The 20,031-nt window shown below is 34.6% G+C and overlaps 1 protein-coding gene across 2 annotated transcripts; it reads left to right on the top strand.

Annotated features, from left to right (window-relative positions):
• Window positions 1–358: 358 nt before the first annotated feature.
• EMB1220 (pre-mRNA processing ribonucleoprotein binding region-containing protein) lies at window positions 359–18,516 on the top strand. 2 transcript variants are annotated; one of them, XM_089831861.1, is made up of 9 exons: window positions 359–427; window positions 541–619; window positions 878–943; window positions 1,131–1,268; window positions 1,960–2,852; window positions 2,960–3,030; window positions 3,299–3,401; window positions 17,890–17,965; window positions 18,213–18,516. In XM_089831861.1, the coding sequence occupies exons 2-9, from the start codon at window positions 617–619 to the stop codon at window positions 18,318–18,320; spliced, it is 1,458 nt and encodes a 485-aa protein (XP_089687987.1). In that variant the 5' UTR covers window positions 359–427; window positions 541–616; the 3' UTR covers window positions 18,321–18,516. The 2 variants fall into 2 exon arrangements, with proteins under 2 accessions (XP_089687987.1, XP_089687986.1); XM_089831860.1 differs by lacking the exons at window positions 359–427; window positions 541–619 and having other exon boundaries at window positions 830–943.
• The last annotated feature ends 1,515 nt before the right edge of the window (window positions 18,517–20,031 follow it).

A 20,031-nucleotide genomic window follows, 5' to 3' on the forward strand; every position in this document is an offset into this window, starting at 1 on the left:
TAAAAAGAACACCATTTTATATTAAATTTGATACATTTTAAAAAGATATATAAATGGATTATATTATAATATAAAAATGTTTGACATTTTTATTTAAATATGAATATATTAATAGTAAATATATTATATATAAAAAATCAAGTTCAAATATTTCATTATTTTAGACTACTAAGTTTTAATATATTGATATATTGTATAAAAGAGACGATTTAAAATACCCACTCACAAAATAAAATATAAATAATAAAAACCAAAACATAATAAATAATAAAAATAATAAAATCTAAACATCAATTATTAAAAGAATGGCGGCTAGGAGCGGGTTTAAAGTGTCAATGCCCTCCGTCGTATTTTTTCTAAACAACAGGAACGATATTGCGTGGAAAAGATGTGTAGCTGAAGGGTTGTGGGTTAATCGGTTCTGCAGGTGGCGTTTCCAAGGGATGGGTTGCGATCTCTTCAGTTGAAGCAGATTCATGTTTAAAAAGCTTTTTGAATCCGCGCTTGGATACTAAATAATCGCATTCAATTTTTTTTTAGGTATAGACGATTCGAACATTTTCTGCATAAAACACTACGGAAGGGAGTATAAAATTCCAACTGAGGTCTGCAAAATATGGTAGGACCTTATCCATATCAATATGAGGGTGAATGAAAATGAATTTTAATTTTCTTTGAAGTTTGTTGAATTTCGAATTTTATTGCAGAAATTTGGCGAACTCTGTGACATGATTTTTAAAAAAATTTCGTTCAGTAAGAAGATATTTTATTGTTACTGCTCCTCGTACGGCTTGTTTATGTATTTTATTTTTGCTTTCATGTAAAATATATTCTCTTGACTAGAATGTTATCTAATTTCAGATTGTCCGTCTTGCAGGCCACTCTTGCAGATTCATTTTTGGCTGATCTCGACGACTTGTCCGACAATGATATGCCGCTTAGTGTAAGTCTAGTTCAAGTTTTATAAATTTTTTTTATAGATAAACTAGTAAATACTAAATGCCTGCTTATTTTCTGGACATCGACACGAGGTAATGATTGATTTTCATTTTTTCCATGTAAGCTTGAAATAATAGTAGTGCTTGTGATATGAAGTTTCAAATGTTCTTAGCTAAGTTGTGTATTGGCAGGACCATGAGAATGATGATGCAGGGGAGGAGGCAGAAGATGTTGATGATGAGATGGCAGACATTGAAACTCTTAATTATGATGATCTGGACAGTGTTTCAAAGCTACAGAAGACACAACGTTATATTGATATCATGCAAGTAAGTGCAGAACAAATACATAATAAATGAAAATAAAATAAACATAGTTTTATGCATATTTACACATATAGAATATAATTATCTTTTCCTTTGATTCAGACACTTCCTGTTATATTTACTTTTTAAATTTTCAAAACATGTTTCTCTTATTTTCGTATATTCCTTTCTCAGAAAAAAATAGATAAAGCTTTTGACTTCAAGGGCAGACTATAGTAGAAACATATTTGAATGGTCAGCAATATGAATGCTATTTCATGCTTGTACATAAACTATAAGGGAACAGTTTGTCAGAATCTTGTTCTTTCTTGCACGCTTAAATTTGTCTATGATATGTGTAGATTCTACAAAATTATTAACCCAACCTTCATTTCGTTCATAGATGAAATTTGTTTGCTATTATGCAAAGATGCAAATAAAAGAGGAAGTGAATCAAAGCCAAACATAGATATTTATCTTCCATATTGGTGTCAATATGCAGCAGAAAAAGTGGTTTATTTCATCTAATATATAAATACCCAGAGAAAAATATAGCTATTCATTTAATTTCAAGTAAATGGGTTATAAAATATGAAATTATAGACGGTCTTTACAGAAAACTCTAGCTAAGGCTTTGTGGAAATCAGTTTTTTTAAACTTTGGTTTGTGGATATCTGTTCACACAAAACTTTGATTGATGTGTACTAATTTTCAGAAAATTGAAGAAGCTTTGCAAAAGGGATATGATATTTCGAGTAGTGGGATAGTGTTGGAAGATGAACCAGAGTATCAGCTGATTGTTGATTGTAATGCTTTGTCAGTTGATATTGAGAATGAAATTGTTATCATTCACAACTTCATTCGGGACCGTTATAGGCTGAAGTTTCCTGAGTTAGAATCTCTTGTACACCACCCAATTGACTACGCTCGAGTTGTAAAGAAAATTGGAAATGAGGTTGACCTAACCTTGGTTGATCTTGAGGGTCTTTTACCTTCTGCTATTATAATGGTTGTTTCTGTCACGGCATCTACTACTAGTGGGAAGCCTCTGTCAGAGGAAAATCTTCAGAAAACATTGGATGCTTGTGACAGAGCTCTTGCACTTGATGTGGCAAAAAAGAAGGTTTTGGATTTTGTGGAGAGTAGGATGGGCTACATTGCCCCCAATCTGTCTGCCATCGTGGGCAGTGCAGTAGCAGCAAAACTGATGGGCACTGCTGGAGGTCTCTCTTCATTGGCCAAAATGCCTGCCTGTAATGTGCAATTACTAGGTGCAAAGAAAAAGAATTTGGCAGGATTTTCTACGGCAACTTCTCAATTCCGTGTTGGTTATCTCGAACAAACAGAGATTTTCCAGAGCACACCGCCTTCATTGAGAATACGTGCATGTAGATTATTGGCTTCAAAATCTACTCTTGCAGCTCGAGTAGATTCATCAAGAGCCGACCTTACTGGAAAAGCTGGTCGAAACCTACGAGAAGAAATACGTAAGAAAATTGAGAAGTGGCAGGAACCACCTCCTGCAAAACAGCCTAAGCCTCTACCAGTTCCAGATTCTGAACCCAAAAAGAAGAGAGGTGGGCGAAGGCTGCGTAAATTTAAAGAAAGGTATGTTAAATCTGTTTGCAACCATTGAGCAGCCAAATGTTTTCTAGCTAATTGATGAGGAAATTATTGGCATAAAATCACAGTTATTAATTTTGATTGCAACACAGATATGCTGTAACAGACATGCGAAAGCTTGCAAATAGGATGCAATTTGGTATACCTGAAGAAAGCTCTTTAGGTAAGACATTAGAATGCCTTTGTATGAAAATACACATAAGCCACATGTATTAGCTTGTCATTTATTTTCTTAAGCAATCAGTTTAAATTGTTGCAATGGTTGATGATATATACTCTCAAATGGAATTTATATATTTTTTCAGATAATTATAATTGTATGTAAATGATATCATTCATAGCTATGTATTTGAACAATTAGCATTGCTCCACGTTGTTAAGAGAATGTTTTTGCTTATAATCATGGTATTTTCTTCCCTTATGTAAAACAGGAGATGGTTTGGGAGAAGGATATGGCATGCTAGGGCAGGCTGGAAGTGGGAAACTACGAGTATCAGTTGGGCAAAACAAGCTTGCAGCTAAAGTGGCCAAAAGGTTTTCAGTTATTCACTCAAAACAGTCATTCCTGTTTTTAAGATTTTAATATTTTATGTCATATCATTATGTAGTTGTGCTTTGCAGTGCTTTACATTATTTGCACATTGTCAATGGAAATTCCAAAGGTAGTGATTGAAGTTTTATTAATTAGCCGATAGGCTATTATAGATGGGCATTTCAGCCCAAACCTGTCTGCTCATACAAACCAGATACCATTGGCTGTATTCCCAGTTGAAAACTGCTCAATGAGCAATCAATGTGAATCTGTATCAATCTTCAAGACCAACCATATTTATTTCGATATTTCAGATCTCTAATCTTTATGTATCTCAACAGATTTTTTTAATGATCGATGAAATCTGTATATTGATTTCTTTCAGATGGATATTTAGTGGAGTTAATTCACTAGAGGTGTTTCCGACCGCCTGCACCTTCTATAAATAATCTTCACGAACAACCTAAACAGTAACCATTTTTAATAGCAGCTAGAATCTTGAATAGCAAAGATGATTTGTGAGTTGTCCTTATCAATCAGGTCACAGTAGCCTTCATTTATCTGGGGATTTTATGCACTCATGTTGTAATATATTTCCGTTTACCTGAAATTTGCAGGCTTTGTTGGCAAAAAATAATAAATTTTCTATTCTCTGGTGGCAGAGTTATGTACTGGGTCAAAATTGCCGGTCCTTTTTTATATTGTATATTATTTTAGGCACTTGTTTATGTTATTTGCTTCAATTTCTAGCATTTCTTTTATTTTCGGTATTGGGAATAGTTGTTTTCAGCTACACACGTATTTGGCACAGATACCTCTATTCAGGCCCTCATCTCCAAGACTAATCTCCCACATGTTTCCCTGGTCCCTATACCAGCTATATCTAATTGCATTTAGTGTTTGGGTCTTGCTATACAATTATATTTCTAAGGATGCATGAAAGATTGGGGGCCATGTTTCCTATTCATATTTGTGTTTTGGCCTGCATCATCATGAGTACAATATTAAAGTGGGTTTGGCCCAAATATTCCTTTGAGGCAATTTGGGCAAGGTCTTCATTGCAGCCACTTTTCTTCCCTACCAATTAGTCTCATCCATGAGATGTTGGAACCTATATCTTGACTATCTTCTCTCCTCTTTGCTTGCTTCTATTATTGGAGAATTTGTTTTTAAGAGTGTCTTTTGATCTTTAAGAAATAAGCCAGCTATGAATTATAGCACCGGTATGGATGCATATGCTGAAAGTGGCAGACCTGGCAAAATATTATGGGCTTATAGAAGATTTGTTTAATTTCATTAACTTTGCTTGAATGTAGGCAATATTTCGTAATGGATGACGTTAAATTATTTCCTAAACTGGGATTGGCCATATTTATAATTCACTACTCTACAGTTTACAATATTCTTTTATTTTTTGTATAAGGATACCACTACTTCTTTGGGGACTTCCCACCCCTATTTTTTTGCATTAGGGCAGGTCCCCATGCGGCTGCTAAGCTTATTTTGGCTAGCAGCCGCTACTCAAGTGGGTAGCCCCATGCTTATTGATTTTTGATGATGCTTATTTTTTTGAAAGGCTTAAATAGAATGTTAAAATAAAATTCTGATAATAAATCTTGTAGAAAAATGTAATGAGAAAAAATAAGAGAGATAAATGAGAGGGAAAATATTTTGTAGAGCTATCTGTCATTTTTTTCAATAAGCAACGATTGCTGATTCCAACCCCCTCTCTTTTTCAATACTTATTTATAAACTTTAAGCCATGGCTTCTCCACAAAAGTAGGGATAGATTCCAAATTATCCTTTTCCCGTGATTGGAAAATGGCATGGGAACACTCCAGCTGCTTAAATTTAAGCACAAAGCACACTTAAGCAGCCACATTGGGGCATGGGGTCAGTGATATAAACTCTTAAGCATTCATTGGACTCGTACTTGGAAAAAATCCATCTCATTCATTAGTTATCAATTTCAGATGAGGCACAAACTTCTCTGAGGGAAAACCTTAAATATGTTTAATAAATAAGGATTAGTTACAACTACCTGACCTGTAGTTTGAGGTGTTCTATAGCCGGGCCATAAAGTGAATTATTCGAGATGAGTTGTAGTTGGGCCATTACAGATTTACCAGCTGGCACTTTTACAATTGAATTCAATGTATAGCCTGACCCAAAAGCTTGACAAGTGTAAGGTAGGAATAAAATAGAATGTGGGAATTACCCCACATTCTTGTTACTCTGTTAGTCATATGTTTCTATAATGTTAAATTATTTAGGGTAGTGATGATAAGCTTCCTCCAACTTAAGCATATACGCTTCTTGTTTCAAATCCACCTTGCAACCCAATTGAAATTATTATAATCATAAGGGAGACCTGTGGATATGGTTGTGCTTTGTTCAATATACTGAATACAAAAAATGCTTACCTCATAGCCTGGACCCTGTTTGTTCTTTGAAGTCAATAAGAAACCATGCTATCAATTGATGTGCATTGAGGAGTTTCATGAGATCATAGAAGGTGAATGCATACAAGAAGGTTCATAAGAAATCCATTGACTAGTGTTCATTGACTAAATACATTTATTTTAGGCACTAGTCTTAAGTCTGTAATCATGTGAGAATATGCTCCAAGGCTCACATATGAGATGGTTAATATTTAATGTGATTAGAAAACTGTATTATTGTGATTCAATTAAATGAAGTGGATCTTTGCCAGTCATTTTTACGCCGAAGGCGTCCCTTTCTTGATGTCTCAAAACGTCATTTTAAAATCAATGATCGGTATTCATTAATATAGGATGCAAGATGATTGAACTAATCTCAAGCGTTAATTTCATAATATCAAAATAGGCATGTCGAATATGCAATTCCTGACAAGTGTAGTCCTTTCAAATATTTTAATACATTTCTCATTGAGTGTTTTAAGGTGAATTAAGATTCCTAAGCGCCTGCAACAAGTTTCATCACTTGTTTGTTTAATTCAGGCTCTGCCATGGTGACTCGGAATGGAATCAATATAAAAAGTCTGCATTTTCCTGCATATGGGAAATGTTTCAAATTTATCCCAGCACCCTTTAAAGCCTTCGGTCTGTTACCTCCTCTTCTTCAGACTATGTTTGCAATTTTCAAGTTTTCATTGCTTTCTCTTCGATTGATTACATTTCATTCGGTAATGAATGGACTGGATTTTTTTCCCCTAAAATGTTTCCGATTAAATTAGTTGCTTTATTTGACAAATTTCATTCTTTCTCTCTTCTGTTTCTTGTTTATTTTAATTATTGAAGCTTATGGTTGTGTTTTTTGTTGCAGCAATCATACCCTAGCTTGATTGTATGATAGACGTGGTTTTGGGGGTTTGTGTTTGGTGTGCGCGGAATTCATATCCTCCATTTTCGTGACATAACTTTGGTAACTGGAGAGGTTTATTCCTTTTGAGGTTGTGGATGCATGCAATTGCAGATCTTAGGGATCTAATTTTAGCTCCTGAAATGGCTGGGTTTTAAGGTGTATAAGATTTGATTGAGTATTTTGTAGGATTCCTCGCCGTTTTTAATGCTTCCAATCTCATAGAATTCATTTAGAAATTGTTTCAAACATTCTCAGTCGCTGTGCAGATATCGTCATCACACAAAAATAGGGATTCCAATTTTTCTTTTGTGATAAGTCTGTTTTAGCAGTTTTTTCATCACTTTGCATCATCTCAGTGTGAATGTAGTATTATCTTTAACCCTCATCACAATTTTCAATCCTCATCTGCAGGCACAAATACCTGTTTTACTTTATTTAGAGAACTTCAGTATTTGAATGAATGCCCAGAAATATTGCTTTCACAGGATCCATATCCAGGGTCCAAAGTAAATCTATGCAGAGATAGAGTGCATACCCCTTGAAAGAAGGAGAAAAAAGTATAAAACTTAGGGGTTATAATTCACCTGCGCTGAGGATTAGTATCTTGTACCCATTCTTACTAGCCGTTTCGCTATTTCTCAACGAGAGGCTTAGATCATATTCATAATACTGGACAGTCACAGAGTGTTGTAAGCGAACAACTAATCGGAATGGAGATTACAGAGAAAAAATGAAGGCTTCTCCAGGCTTATTCAATATTGCAAATGTTCTAATCTCATTTCATAGTTCCAGTAAAAAATATCCGCAGCCCACTCTTAAATCCATTTCATTGTGTGCTAGTTTTAATACAATCCTTCTCATTTTGACAGATTTTTGTAATAAATTTCATATGGTAGGGACTGCTGCTCACCCTGACAGTCCAACAGATGGCAGGGACTGCTGCTCGTCCCGAGCACTTGTTTATTTAGTTGTAGCAATGTTTAAATACTGAGTAGAATTAGGGCTGAGAAAATCCTGATAAAACATAATATATTTATCTTTGGCGTCTTTATTGCAACCTTAGGTGCAATTGCTAGTATAGCTAGATTACTCACTTTAAAAGGTTGTTGTTACTTTCCATTCTTTACTTTATGTGTTATTCATACGTTTTTTGTAGTTTCAGTAAGCTTGTATCAGGTTGGAGACACATTTATGAAACTTAAATATTTTATGGAATATTTTTAGTTAGATATGGAAAATCCATCCAATTCTATGGATGTTATGGAAAACTTTAATACCTTACCAAAAACTTGCTACCACTATTACTTAGCTTGTCACTGATTCTGAATTTGGTAATGCCTTTGGAAGATTTGAAGCTTTTTAATTTTATCATCTAAATATGATTACTGTCAGTGGGGTCACAAGTAAAACAATTGGCAGGTTCTTCTAAGTGTAAAGTGTGTCGTTTTCATGCTAAAATTTGAACAGATGGATTCAAATGGTGCAGCATACATGAGATATATAAACACTACCAATAGAGGTGCCCTGCCAATTTATATTTGGTGAACTTTGCCAATAGTGAAATTTCCCTTCGTAGAAAGAAATCAAGGCAACTTCACAATTCATAGAAAATTGCTTGGATGTGAATCAGAAGAGGGGGTTTATCCGTCTATTGTGCACATGGTTTGGCTCTTCACACTCACAACTACTTGAGTGCTACACACTAATAATTTGCAACAGAATAATATGGTCTCATAATGCCTAACACAATTCTGTGTTTGAACTTTAAACATGTGGAGCTGTTATTTATATCATGTAAATATCATATTATATGGGGTTTCATGGCATATAGAAGTGTAGGAAAGTTGGTATTCTGATAGTGAGAATATGTTTATAATCTTAGTCATGTGCCTATTGGCTATAATCTGTGAATTGGAAACAATTTTGAGAATAAGTTCATAATCCTAGATTCTTAGTTGTATACCTCCTTGACTTGGAAACAACTCGAGATAAACTAAATGAAATTTTGTTTCACATTGTTCTTGCTAAGAATGAGATCCAACCGTAGCATCTTTTTGTTCACTTTGGCACTATAGAAGATTCTAGTCAAGTCTATTTTAGATACTCTTTATAATGCTTTTAGTATAATCACCATTACTTTGAGCTTTGATGGGTTGTTTCTTATTTGGTTAGGATTTGTTATCCTCAAGAGCTACATTTTAATTATGTGCTAGTTTTGATCATTTCTTGGTTTTAATCTCTTTACTATTCTCATTTATTAATTATTTTAAATGTTTATTTTTATTTTTATATCAATTATCATAAATAAATAAATAAACTCCTAAAAGATATTTTATTTATATTTTTCTAATAATAATCTATCAGTATTTTCTCATTACTATAAAAAAACATGAATTGAGAATTGAACATAAGATATTTTAGAAAATATAGTTTTAATACTACAATGAATTTTTTTGAGATTTTAGGCTATCATATCATCATAGGTGAAGGGTTTATTTCAGTTTGGAGACTCCTACTTAGCTTTGACATGTTCCTCTTCTCGCCATATATTCTTTATGTAATGGAGGGAGTGTGGTCTTGGGCAGTACCTGGAAATAGATTTCTCCTCTTATCAAGGTTTCTCCATTGGTTTTTCCAAAATCTCATAAATACGATATAATATTTGGGGCTGGGTTTGGCAGAGTAGAAGAAATATTCAAATGGGTGCAACAAGTTTCACTGCCTACCCAACTTCATATAATCAAAGTTTTAGGAGTCATTTTGGTTGTTCTTCCCAAACACGTCATCAATTGTGGGAACCCGAGCGTATTGGAGAAAATTTCATGGTCAACATTCAAATATAATTAACTAGCTAGGATCCCCTACTTTATTCTTCATATTTAGTGTTGCGGATAATAAATGGCTAGAATTTCAACCATTATTTTTGAGTGGCATTCCATCTATCCTTTAAAGTAACAAATAACACACAAACAATATTATTAATAACATGCATACCATGTCCTTGTTCTTACATCCAAGATTCCACTATTTTGTATTGAATCTAATGATGAGACATCGAACTCGGGGACTTAAGTGTTTGCCAAGACAAATCTAGAGGAATCCATCCCAACCACCATTGAAAACCTTCGCTTGCACATACAACAAATGCTCAACACTCAATTGGTTGAAGAATTAATGCACTTTGGATCTTCCTTTAGGGGAACTCGTACATATTGGAGTAAACATCACAGTGAACTTTTAAATATGATCAGCCAGATAGGAACCCCTTCTCTTTTCTTCACATTTAGTGCTATAGATACTAAATTGCCTTAATTACAATGACTCTTTCTGAATGGCCTTCCATCAATCCTTTAAACCAACAAACATTGCACAAATAACATTATCAATAATCCACATATCACTCCCCTATTCTTGCATCAAAGGTTCACGATATTCCATGAAGAAGTAATAGAAAAACTCTTCTGTGTGACAAATTATTGGTATAGATATGAATGGCAACTTCAGGGATCATGACATATACATGGATTCATGTGGATTCTTGGTACACCTGACATGGACAAATTCGAATGGTAGAATCATGAGGAGATAGAACGATCAAGGTCATTCTTTGACAAATATTTGAATGTATGGAATCCTTGCACTCCATCTTGTTGAAACAACTGACAACATCAATCTTTGCAAGAAGATCCTTGCTTGTTGGAAACAACTGCTATCTTCTCTAGAGATATGTGTGTTGACTATGAGGAATCAATCAATTATATCCAATGACACACACAATGTACTGAAGCAATGTGCTTACGCAAATGAGGTAGTATTTTATAGTGTTTCTATAAAGCCCCTTGGTCTGAAAGTGGTAGCTCATCCTTGGCATGTGATGAGTATGAAAAAAAAAGGTATGTTCCAGTCCGAAATGATGATAGCTTGAATATTCACAACCTAGATATGATTTCAATTTGGAGAGCCAATATGGATTCCAACCAATTTTATCAAAGATGCTTGTTCTTAAATATATAGAAAAATACACATCAAAATTAGAAATGAAATCAAAGAGTTGTATTGATATGCGAACGCGCATATGCAAACAACAAGTAGGTGAACACCATGCACTATCAACATATCGTAGATTTATGTTTGAGATTATTTCAGAGCATGATATTGGAGTGTAGGACACATTCCATACACTACAAAAATTACCACTTGCTTTAGTTTCTCGTTTATAACACTAAATGTTGGGCGTAAAGTTTTCCATCAAATTAACAAAATTCTAGGTGATAATACAGTACTAATGAGTTATCTGCACTCCTACATACAATGGCCCGCTGAGATGGAACCACTGCCATAATTTGAAACTACTGGATCATTCTCATTTTCGGCTACTCACAAAGGGTATTGTCAATGTTTTCCCTCGTTTCTATAGTATTCGTGACGAGGAATTTGAACAATTCGAGACTTTTTGTTGGAGTGAGCTTCTTTTATACAAGCATTATCATAGCATCTCTATAGACATTGTTGCAAATTGGAAACAAATAAAATTAAATAGCTACCATGTTTGGCATGTGGACCATTTGATATATAGAGAGGTTGACCATGAGAAGGATTTAGATGATACAAGTGGAGTGGATTCGAGAAATACAAGTGAAATGAATGAATGGGAATTGCTATCACAAATGGGACTTGCTGGTGGTGAGAACTTGAATGCCCTTGAAATGCTTTGTCGACGTGACTTTGATAATATCGGCAATTGGGATGAGTTTTCTATACCTCCCCATTTGCACAACACTGTAGAGAATTTCATTAGTAGAAACAAGACATCCTAGAGAGATGACCACTCCATATTACAAGAGCATGTTCCACTACATCAATTATCTCCCAAACAAGAACTAGCACTTGCCACTATTAAAGAGCATTATAATGATATTTCCTCCAAACAAGCCCTTTGCATGACCATACAGGGTACAACAGGCATAGGGAAATCATATTTGATACATTGAATCAGACATGCACTTTGGATTTTAGCATATAAAAAAAAAATCCATTGCTTGTTCCTACAGGAATTGTGACATTCAACATACACGCCTCAACCATACATGCTACCCTTAGATTACCAATAAGAGAAATGTACCCACTATGTGGACAATATCTATTAGTCTTTGAAGAAGAGATGAGAGATGTGAAATATCTCATTGATGAATTCAGCTTCATAGAACCAAAATTGCTTTTGAAAATAGATAATAGATTGCGTGAGGCTTTCCCCCATCAACAAAAAATCTATGCATCACACTCAAATGCTAGATACCTTTGGGAGAAATTTATAATGGTTATCACATTAGCAACCATGTTTCGGTAGCAAGGTGACAGTCAAAGTCAAATTGACTTTGATTGCATGTTGTACAACATGCATAATGTAGAATTGACTGAACAAGATTGGGAATTACTTATGCAATGTACAAACAAAACACTATCTATTTCCGAACAAAGCACATTTGACCAATCAATGCGCCTTTATTCTACAAACAATTTAATTGTGCTACACAATAGAAAAATTCTTAAATTACTCAATTTTCCTGTTGCACTTAGTATTGCAGTAAAAACACACCTACAACCAAACCTCAATAGTGATGTTGATCAACTTCCAAAAGAACTCAAGCTATGTAAAGGCCAATGAGCAATGTTAACCAAAAAACTTTGGATTCAAATGGGCCTTGTAAATGGACCACTTGGGGAGGTGGTAGATATTATGTATACATCGGGTTGTAAACCCCTAGAACTACCTCTATATGTGGTCTTATTCGATAATTACAATGGCCCACCTTGGGACCACTTGGGACCAAGGTGACCCAAAATGTTTACCTATAACACCTATAACCTTGGGTAATTATACACAAATACCACTATCCATATCATGGACACTCACTATACATAAATCCCAAGGATTGACGCTTCAAAAAACAACAATTGATATTAGTACAACAAAACAACAAGGTTTGACTTTTACAACTATATCTAGAGTTAAATCATTAGACAACCTTCGTATAGAGCCACCATTCTCCTTTGATCGATATTCAAGAATGAAAAATAATCCATATACCTGTTGAAGATTGTAGTTGTGATAGAGATCTTTATCTCTGGAAATATGGACATTATTATCGTTATTGTCACCTTTAGCTGAAAATGACACTTATGTTTAAATTGTAATATTAAATGTAATGACATGTGTCATTCGATATGCATTGAGGCATTGAAATTCAAAGAGTTATAATTAATTATGGGAGTTATGGGAATCTCAAGAGACCTTCAATTATAATATGAAGAGTTTCTCCTATTGTTATATATTCGCATCAAGTAAAGGATATTGTATACTCGAACTTTTATGATCAATAAAATGATATATTTTGTTCTGTGGCTAGGTTTTTCCCTTCATTCTAGAAGGGTTTCCCCAAGATATTTCTGGTGTTTATTGGTTCAGTTTTGGCTCTTTTTCATTGTCGTTTATCTTCTTTGATTTCTGGTTTCAAAACTTAACATGGTATCAGATGACCATTGCACTTGGTAGTGAAGGATGTGGACTTGAAGCCACATTGATGATCCGACGAGCATGATGATTGAGAATCAAAGATCACATCAATTTTTTGATCGAACTCTCACGGGTGGCAGTTATCAAGAAGCATGTATTGCTTCATTCTTTGAGCTGTTTCAATCCTGATGAGAGAGAAAGAAAATTTCCATCATAATGAAACAAAGAGGCTACGATCACTTCAAGTAACCATAATATTGTGTTTTACTTAACGTAGGTGAGTCTTTGTTCCAATCATAGCCTCGTTATTTTTTTTTCTTATAGATTGAATCGCTACTCTTTTATTAAAATTTAGATATGCTTATGTTATTATTTGTAAGCATATCATACATAACATTGCTATTCTCTCATCTACTTATTTACCTGTCATATTCATTTTCACATGTTCTGGGCCTCCTCCTTGGTAATGCATCATGAAGTCTTTGCTTGGGTTTTCAAGTCGCACCTTCTATCGATTATCTTTTGATCATCGTTTTCACCTTCTTATCATATTTTCTTTAAGGTGTATGCATGCTTGATCAAGGGACACAAATATTTGTCATTATCATCACCATGAACGAAAGGGAAAAGAATTGGCATTGCTTGAGCTTCATTTGGAACGACCATAGTATTCTCAGCTTAGTCTTCTGATTCATGCTGGTCTCTTGACATCATATATGATTAGAAATGCTGGTGGAGGCTATCAGAAATTCATTCATGTGTGTCGGTTTCTTCAGAGGCTTCGATTCATTCTTGTGATTGTCACAAAGGTCGTCTCTCTAATCGGTTCAAATGTCAATCGTCTGAATTTCTCACCTTGGGGCTGATCATTCAAATCCAAATCCTATTAAGAAAGATTGCATGAAGGGCGTGAATACAAGAGGGATGGCCTAACTACAAACGTTAGTTGTCAATTCTTTGCAACTTATGTTCTTCTAGTTGTGTCCTATCAGTTGTGCTGGCATGGGTGAGTTTAATCGATATTTTGTAACTGACAATTATGAAAATCCATGAGGCAAGAGGGAGAGCTATATATGAGTTTCTTTGGTAGGATTGAGGTGGAAGCATCAATTGCTGGAGCATTATAGCTTGCGGGTGGCATTAAAGTTACCTTGTCACAGATGCCTTCTCTCTTTGCCGGTATCCTCCTTTGCATGTCACTTGCGGTTCACTCAACTATATTTGGATGTCAAGTAATCCCTTGTTATTACTACTTCAATCGCAAGAGTTATATGAAGTTAAGGTTTGGTGCATAAATTGGAAATAGCTTGAATAGATCATTGAAATTCATTATGTGGACATGACAGTTAAGGAGTCTCTTGAAAAGCGTGGAGATGGTTAATAAAAAACACTGACCCTAAATCCACATTTTGTTAATGTAAATGCAGCTCAGTCTTCCATCTTAGATTGAGTCTATACGGGGAAGGAAAGAAAGTGAATAAAGAACATGGAAGAAGAAACTTGCTAGTGCAGTTACTTTCTCGAGATTATTATCACTATTTTTTTGATCTTGAGGGATGTCTACACTTCCTGCAAACAGTCTCGACACCAATAGTTTTGGCTTTGGGTTTTCTGTGTTTGTGTTAAAAGCGATCAAAGTTGTTGAAGTTGTTTCCATAGAGCTACCCGTAGAGTTCTCAGATTGATTTGGAGTTCCATTATTGTGAGGCTTTTATGACTGTGTAAGATTATCTGAGTTTGCGCTAAAGGATAAAATCATCTTTTGGGATTCTATAAGACTGTGGAGTGAATTCGCCAAAGGATCTCAAAAGATTGTCAGATAAGTATTTTTTACTTTTATTTTTTGATATTGCTATGTTTCCTTTTTAAAATACTAATTATTTAGTAGGAGATGTTGAAACTCCTTGATGCTCTTAGGATTGCGAATGAATTTTGTTTTTAAGAGTCATAATTTCAGAACAAGCCAATTTAGTAGGGAACATAAAGTAGAAGATTGGATTAAGATTGAAAAATTGGGATTAGTGGCTCATTAGAGACGAGTTCCTGAGCTTCATAAGAATTCTATAATTATTTATGTATAGTTCTAGTATGCTTGTAGTATTAATATTTATTATGGATTGATTTTTATTACTCTCCCTTGGTTGTAGGATGCAACAAGATATAGATTGTAGCTCCAGAGGGAGATATTGAGCTTTAGAGGGAGGCTTCATAATTAAGAGGGAGTACTTATGGAATCCCCGTCATACTCCAATATGCTTGTAAAATTTGAGACTTAATGGATCTAAGTCTTATTGTGTTAATGCCTATTTTATTTTTGTGTGAATAAATGACATTGTAAGATCAGCTATGATACCTCTTTCACTATGCGATAGTGAACGTCTGTTGAGAGAGTCCAAGGTGTCATCACGTTGAGAGGTTCCGTGATGGGAGTTGGATATAATGTTGAGAGATTCCATGACAATTCATGTTGAGAGAGTCTGTGATTAAAGGCTTAGCTGTGAGTCTTTTATGAGTCTTACAAATCTGTCATGTTGAGTGATTCCATGATTATTCACAATGAGTAATTGTTACAAGTTGTCATGTTGAGTAATTCCATGATTATTAACAACGAGTAATTGTTGCAGGTTTTCATGTTGAGTGATTCCATGAATTTTATAGGATCTATATGATGAGATTTTATCATTGACATTTTGGTTGTAGTCTTATATGATTGTTCAGTGAAAGATCTCTCTCGGGCTAAGAGGGAGCGTAGAAGATTGTAGCTGCGATAAAATCTTTATCTTGGGAAATATGGATGTTATTACTGTTTTTGTCACCTTCAGCTGAAAATGACACTTATGTTTAAATTTTAATATCAAATGTTTCGATGTGCATTGAGGCATTGAAATTCAAAGAGATATAATTAATTATGGGAGTTATGGGATCTCAAGAGACCTTCAATTATAATATGAAGAGTCTCTCCTATTGTTATATATTCGCATCAAGCAAAGGACATTGCACACTTGAACTTTTATGATCAATAAAATGATATTTTTTGTTGTGTGGTTAGGTTTTTCCCTTCATTCTAGAAGGGTTTTCCTAGGATATTTCTGGTGTTTATTGGTTCAGTTTTGGCTCTTTCCTATTGTTGTATATCTTCTTTGATTTCTAGGCTCAAAACTTAACAATACCATTATGAGAAAAAAGGAAGAGTCTTGATTGCAACAACTCACTATAGAGCAGATAGGTACAAAGTACTTCCCCATAATTTATATGTCTTTGTTTATGTTTACTTTATCAATTTTTTAATTGGCTACATTTATGCATTTCAATATCATATTCCCCTAATGTATAAAGTTTTTGTGTTATAGTTATGGTGAAAAGATACCCCTTGTCGTGATCCGATACAATTTACCGATTTATGAAAATTTGCATATATCCAATATCAACTATTATTGTTGTTGTTTTACCATATTTCTATTGTATCTGATGTGTATTACACGTTGGGCATCTATTATGTTTATGTAGGATGAAATTGATTATTAAATATGTGTTTTGTGGAGAAACTATTGGTAGCATACTTTGTCTACACAACTTTAATTAATTGTACCACCAAATCCAAATCATACATCACTTTGAAAATTCGAATATCTTAATTTATTTATGTATTTTTTTAATGGTGTATTGTATTATTTTATCTTTAGATGTACACCACATTGTGTATGGTAAAATAAAAGGGGAGAATTTGATGCTCTTTCAATGCAAAATATGCAACATTGGACATGTCCCTGAATTAGTAATCTAATATAAAGAATCTAGATGATGAAACTAAAATGAATGTCAAACCGAAAGGTGTAAACTTTAGATGATGTCTATGTAGGGACCAACATTTGTCAAAAAAGTTAATTAATAAAAAATAAAGGAAAACATTTATATTTTGATTTGTAAATTATGTGAGAATAGACAATCTCCCTTATCCAAATAAGAAGCCACTCTAAACAAAACTCCTTAGACGTAAAATTAAATATAAAGTAACCCATGGGATCAATGGATAATTTCCAAACATTGTGATTCCTATCTTGAATTTTTGCTTTCGTCATCTACATTTCTTATATGAGTATAAGAGTATGTGTTAGTTATGTCAAATTAACAATGTTTGATTTGTTTTTTTGTTGTTTATATTCCTTTTTGTGTCGTATTAAATGTATGGCACACATAAACATGATCATGAATCTTATATAGATCACCACATTTTCTCACTATCGGCGTACCCCTTGCTCCTTTGGGTGCAAGTGCTAGTTTCTATGTCAACTCATTGTGGAATCACAATTTAGGTCTTGTATCATGTGATACAGTTCTATAATGACTTCGACGATTTCCTTATCATATAAATAGTTGAATTCCATAGAATTGAAAAGGTATTCCATCTTTTGTCACTAAATGCATCCCTGTGTTTTCTGCAGTCCCTGTCCTGAAAACTCTATGGAACATAGCTTGCATCATTTATATGCACTCTTTTATGAATGGAACAGTAAACATTTTTCTTTAGTCTTACAAGTGATTATTTATAGGACAGTCTAACCAAGTTCATTATTGTTCTTGATTATTTTGTTGGTGACCAACCTAGACTGATGTATTATGTGACATTGCAGATTTAAGGAGAAGAACTATGGAAGCAGTGGTGCAACTTCAGGGTTAACATCAAGTCTGGCATTCACACCTGTTCAGGTTTGTAGAAAAATTCAATCTGGACTACAATTTTGAGGCCAAACAAGTGGCCACTGCATGTATCTTCTGCTATATCTAAGCTATGTGGTTCAGTATTCTGATCAGATTTTGACACAGTTGTTATTCAACAATTTTCTTATCGTATAGAGTATTTTTGTAATCTTAATTGTTGTGAGTTATGGCTTGAAGTCAGGTGAGTATTTCATTGTTATTGTGGCTTAATGTGGATAAATTTGTTGTGTTGCAGGGAATTGAACTAACAAATCCACAGGCACATGGAGGCTACCTTGGAAGTGGCACACAGAGTACCTACTTCTCCGAAACAGGAACCTTTTCAAAGATTAAAAGGATGTAGAAAACACAATTTTGGCTTGTGTGTTCATGGTGCATTATTGTCATGTAATAGATCATTTTCACTTCTCAGTTCCATGTGTAAGCATACATTTTAATCCCAGCAAGTGGTAAAACAATGTAACATTATACTTTCACAGAAGAACCAAAATTGCACATTTTACTTAATAATTAATGTCTTCGACGAAAATTATTCATCATTGTCTTTGTAATTCTTATAATTAGTGGATATGCTATCTGTGGTGCGATTTCCCACCTGGAAAACATCATGTCTCACACTAGGAAATAATTTTCACGTCAGGAGTTTATTAGAAGTTTTTTTAACAGTCAACCACTACTCACTTAAACTGCCATTGAACTCACTCCTTGAAATCTGAGGACAACCACAACGGATATTTTGGGTGCAATCATGACCCTAGCTTTCTATGCTAAGACCCTCGAAAGGACCTTGCGTATCATTTACAGATTTGGTGTCTCTTTTTAGATGCAACCTTAAGTTCAACTTGCCTTGCCTTCCCCTGCTCAGGTGAATGTGAAGCTCCACTCGGTGGACTTTCCTCTTGCTTTATGCACACGGGAGTGAAAGCTTTCACACTTTTTCATGAAGACCTGGACTACATCCACCAAAGCCTTAGACAAAACCTGGCAGTATTGCTGGAAAAAATGTGGCCTTATGGCTAGCAATGATCGCAGGAATGCAGAAAATAGGACTTCTTGAAAAATCCAGACTTTTGAGCAAAGGCAACTGGCAGGTGTAAAGTCAGATTCAATAACCTTTTTTTATATTAAACTTAAAGATAGTTCTACAAGATGTAACAATAGAGTCTATGCCAGCATACTGTGTAGCTGATCGGTCCATGCATCGCTGACTTCATTAAGTACACAACATATATAGAGCTTACATGTATTCTTGCATCAAGATTTGTATCAAAATTGAACGCAAGATAGATCAACCAGGTCATTATGAGCTCCATGACCTTGTCACATTATTGCTACATTCTGTTGCATCAGAGTCGAACCTTCTCAAGGGAGTGATCCTTGCTGCTGCCTCCCATCCTGGAGCATCGGTAAATTATAACTACTGTTGATTATGTTAATATCTCCTATTGCAATTCCATTGCCCTTTGTAAACTTGTGGAGTGCTTTGAGTTCCTTTTGGCCCAAGTTTTCTTTCCAAGTGTTGAAAAAGTGTGCTGATCTAATATCAGACTGGTAAATAATAAGAGCTACCTCTTGAACTAGTATCATAAACTTGCTTTTTGATATCTCCAAGTCTGCTGAAACCTGCAACATTATTAATTTGTGTGTGAGTTCATGACCAAACTCAGAAAGACTCCTTTTTCTGAAATACTTCAGCTTTTCTCTGTTTCCACAAAAACCATAACACCTTTGCAGATAAGACAGCCCGAAACTTGACTTGGCATCAAAAGAATCATCATAACCAGCAAGGACTTCAATCCAAGATAAACCTGGGCAAGAATTCCACAAAAGAGGAGATTCAAAGGAATTGGACCAAACAAGATAGGGAAATTGACACTCAATATGTTTGACTGTTTCATGGACACTACAAATGGAATAATATAGTGGAAGGATATCAACAGATGTTAGAACAGATCCAAGAACAAGTTTTTAAGCAAAACAACCATAAAAAACAGGACCTTTTTGGTTCAACAGGTTGATGCCACATGAGGTCAATCACAAAATTCCATTCGGAG

The sequence above is a fragment of the Cupressus sempervirens genome, chromosome 5, assembly GCF_028749045.1.
Source record: "Cupressus sempervirens isolate cs-2001-9-10 chromosome 5, ASM2874904v1, whole genome shotgun sequence".
NCBI lineage: Eukaryota > Viridiplantae > Streptophyta > Pinopsida > Cupressales > Cupressaceae > Cupressus > Cupressus sempervirens.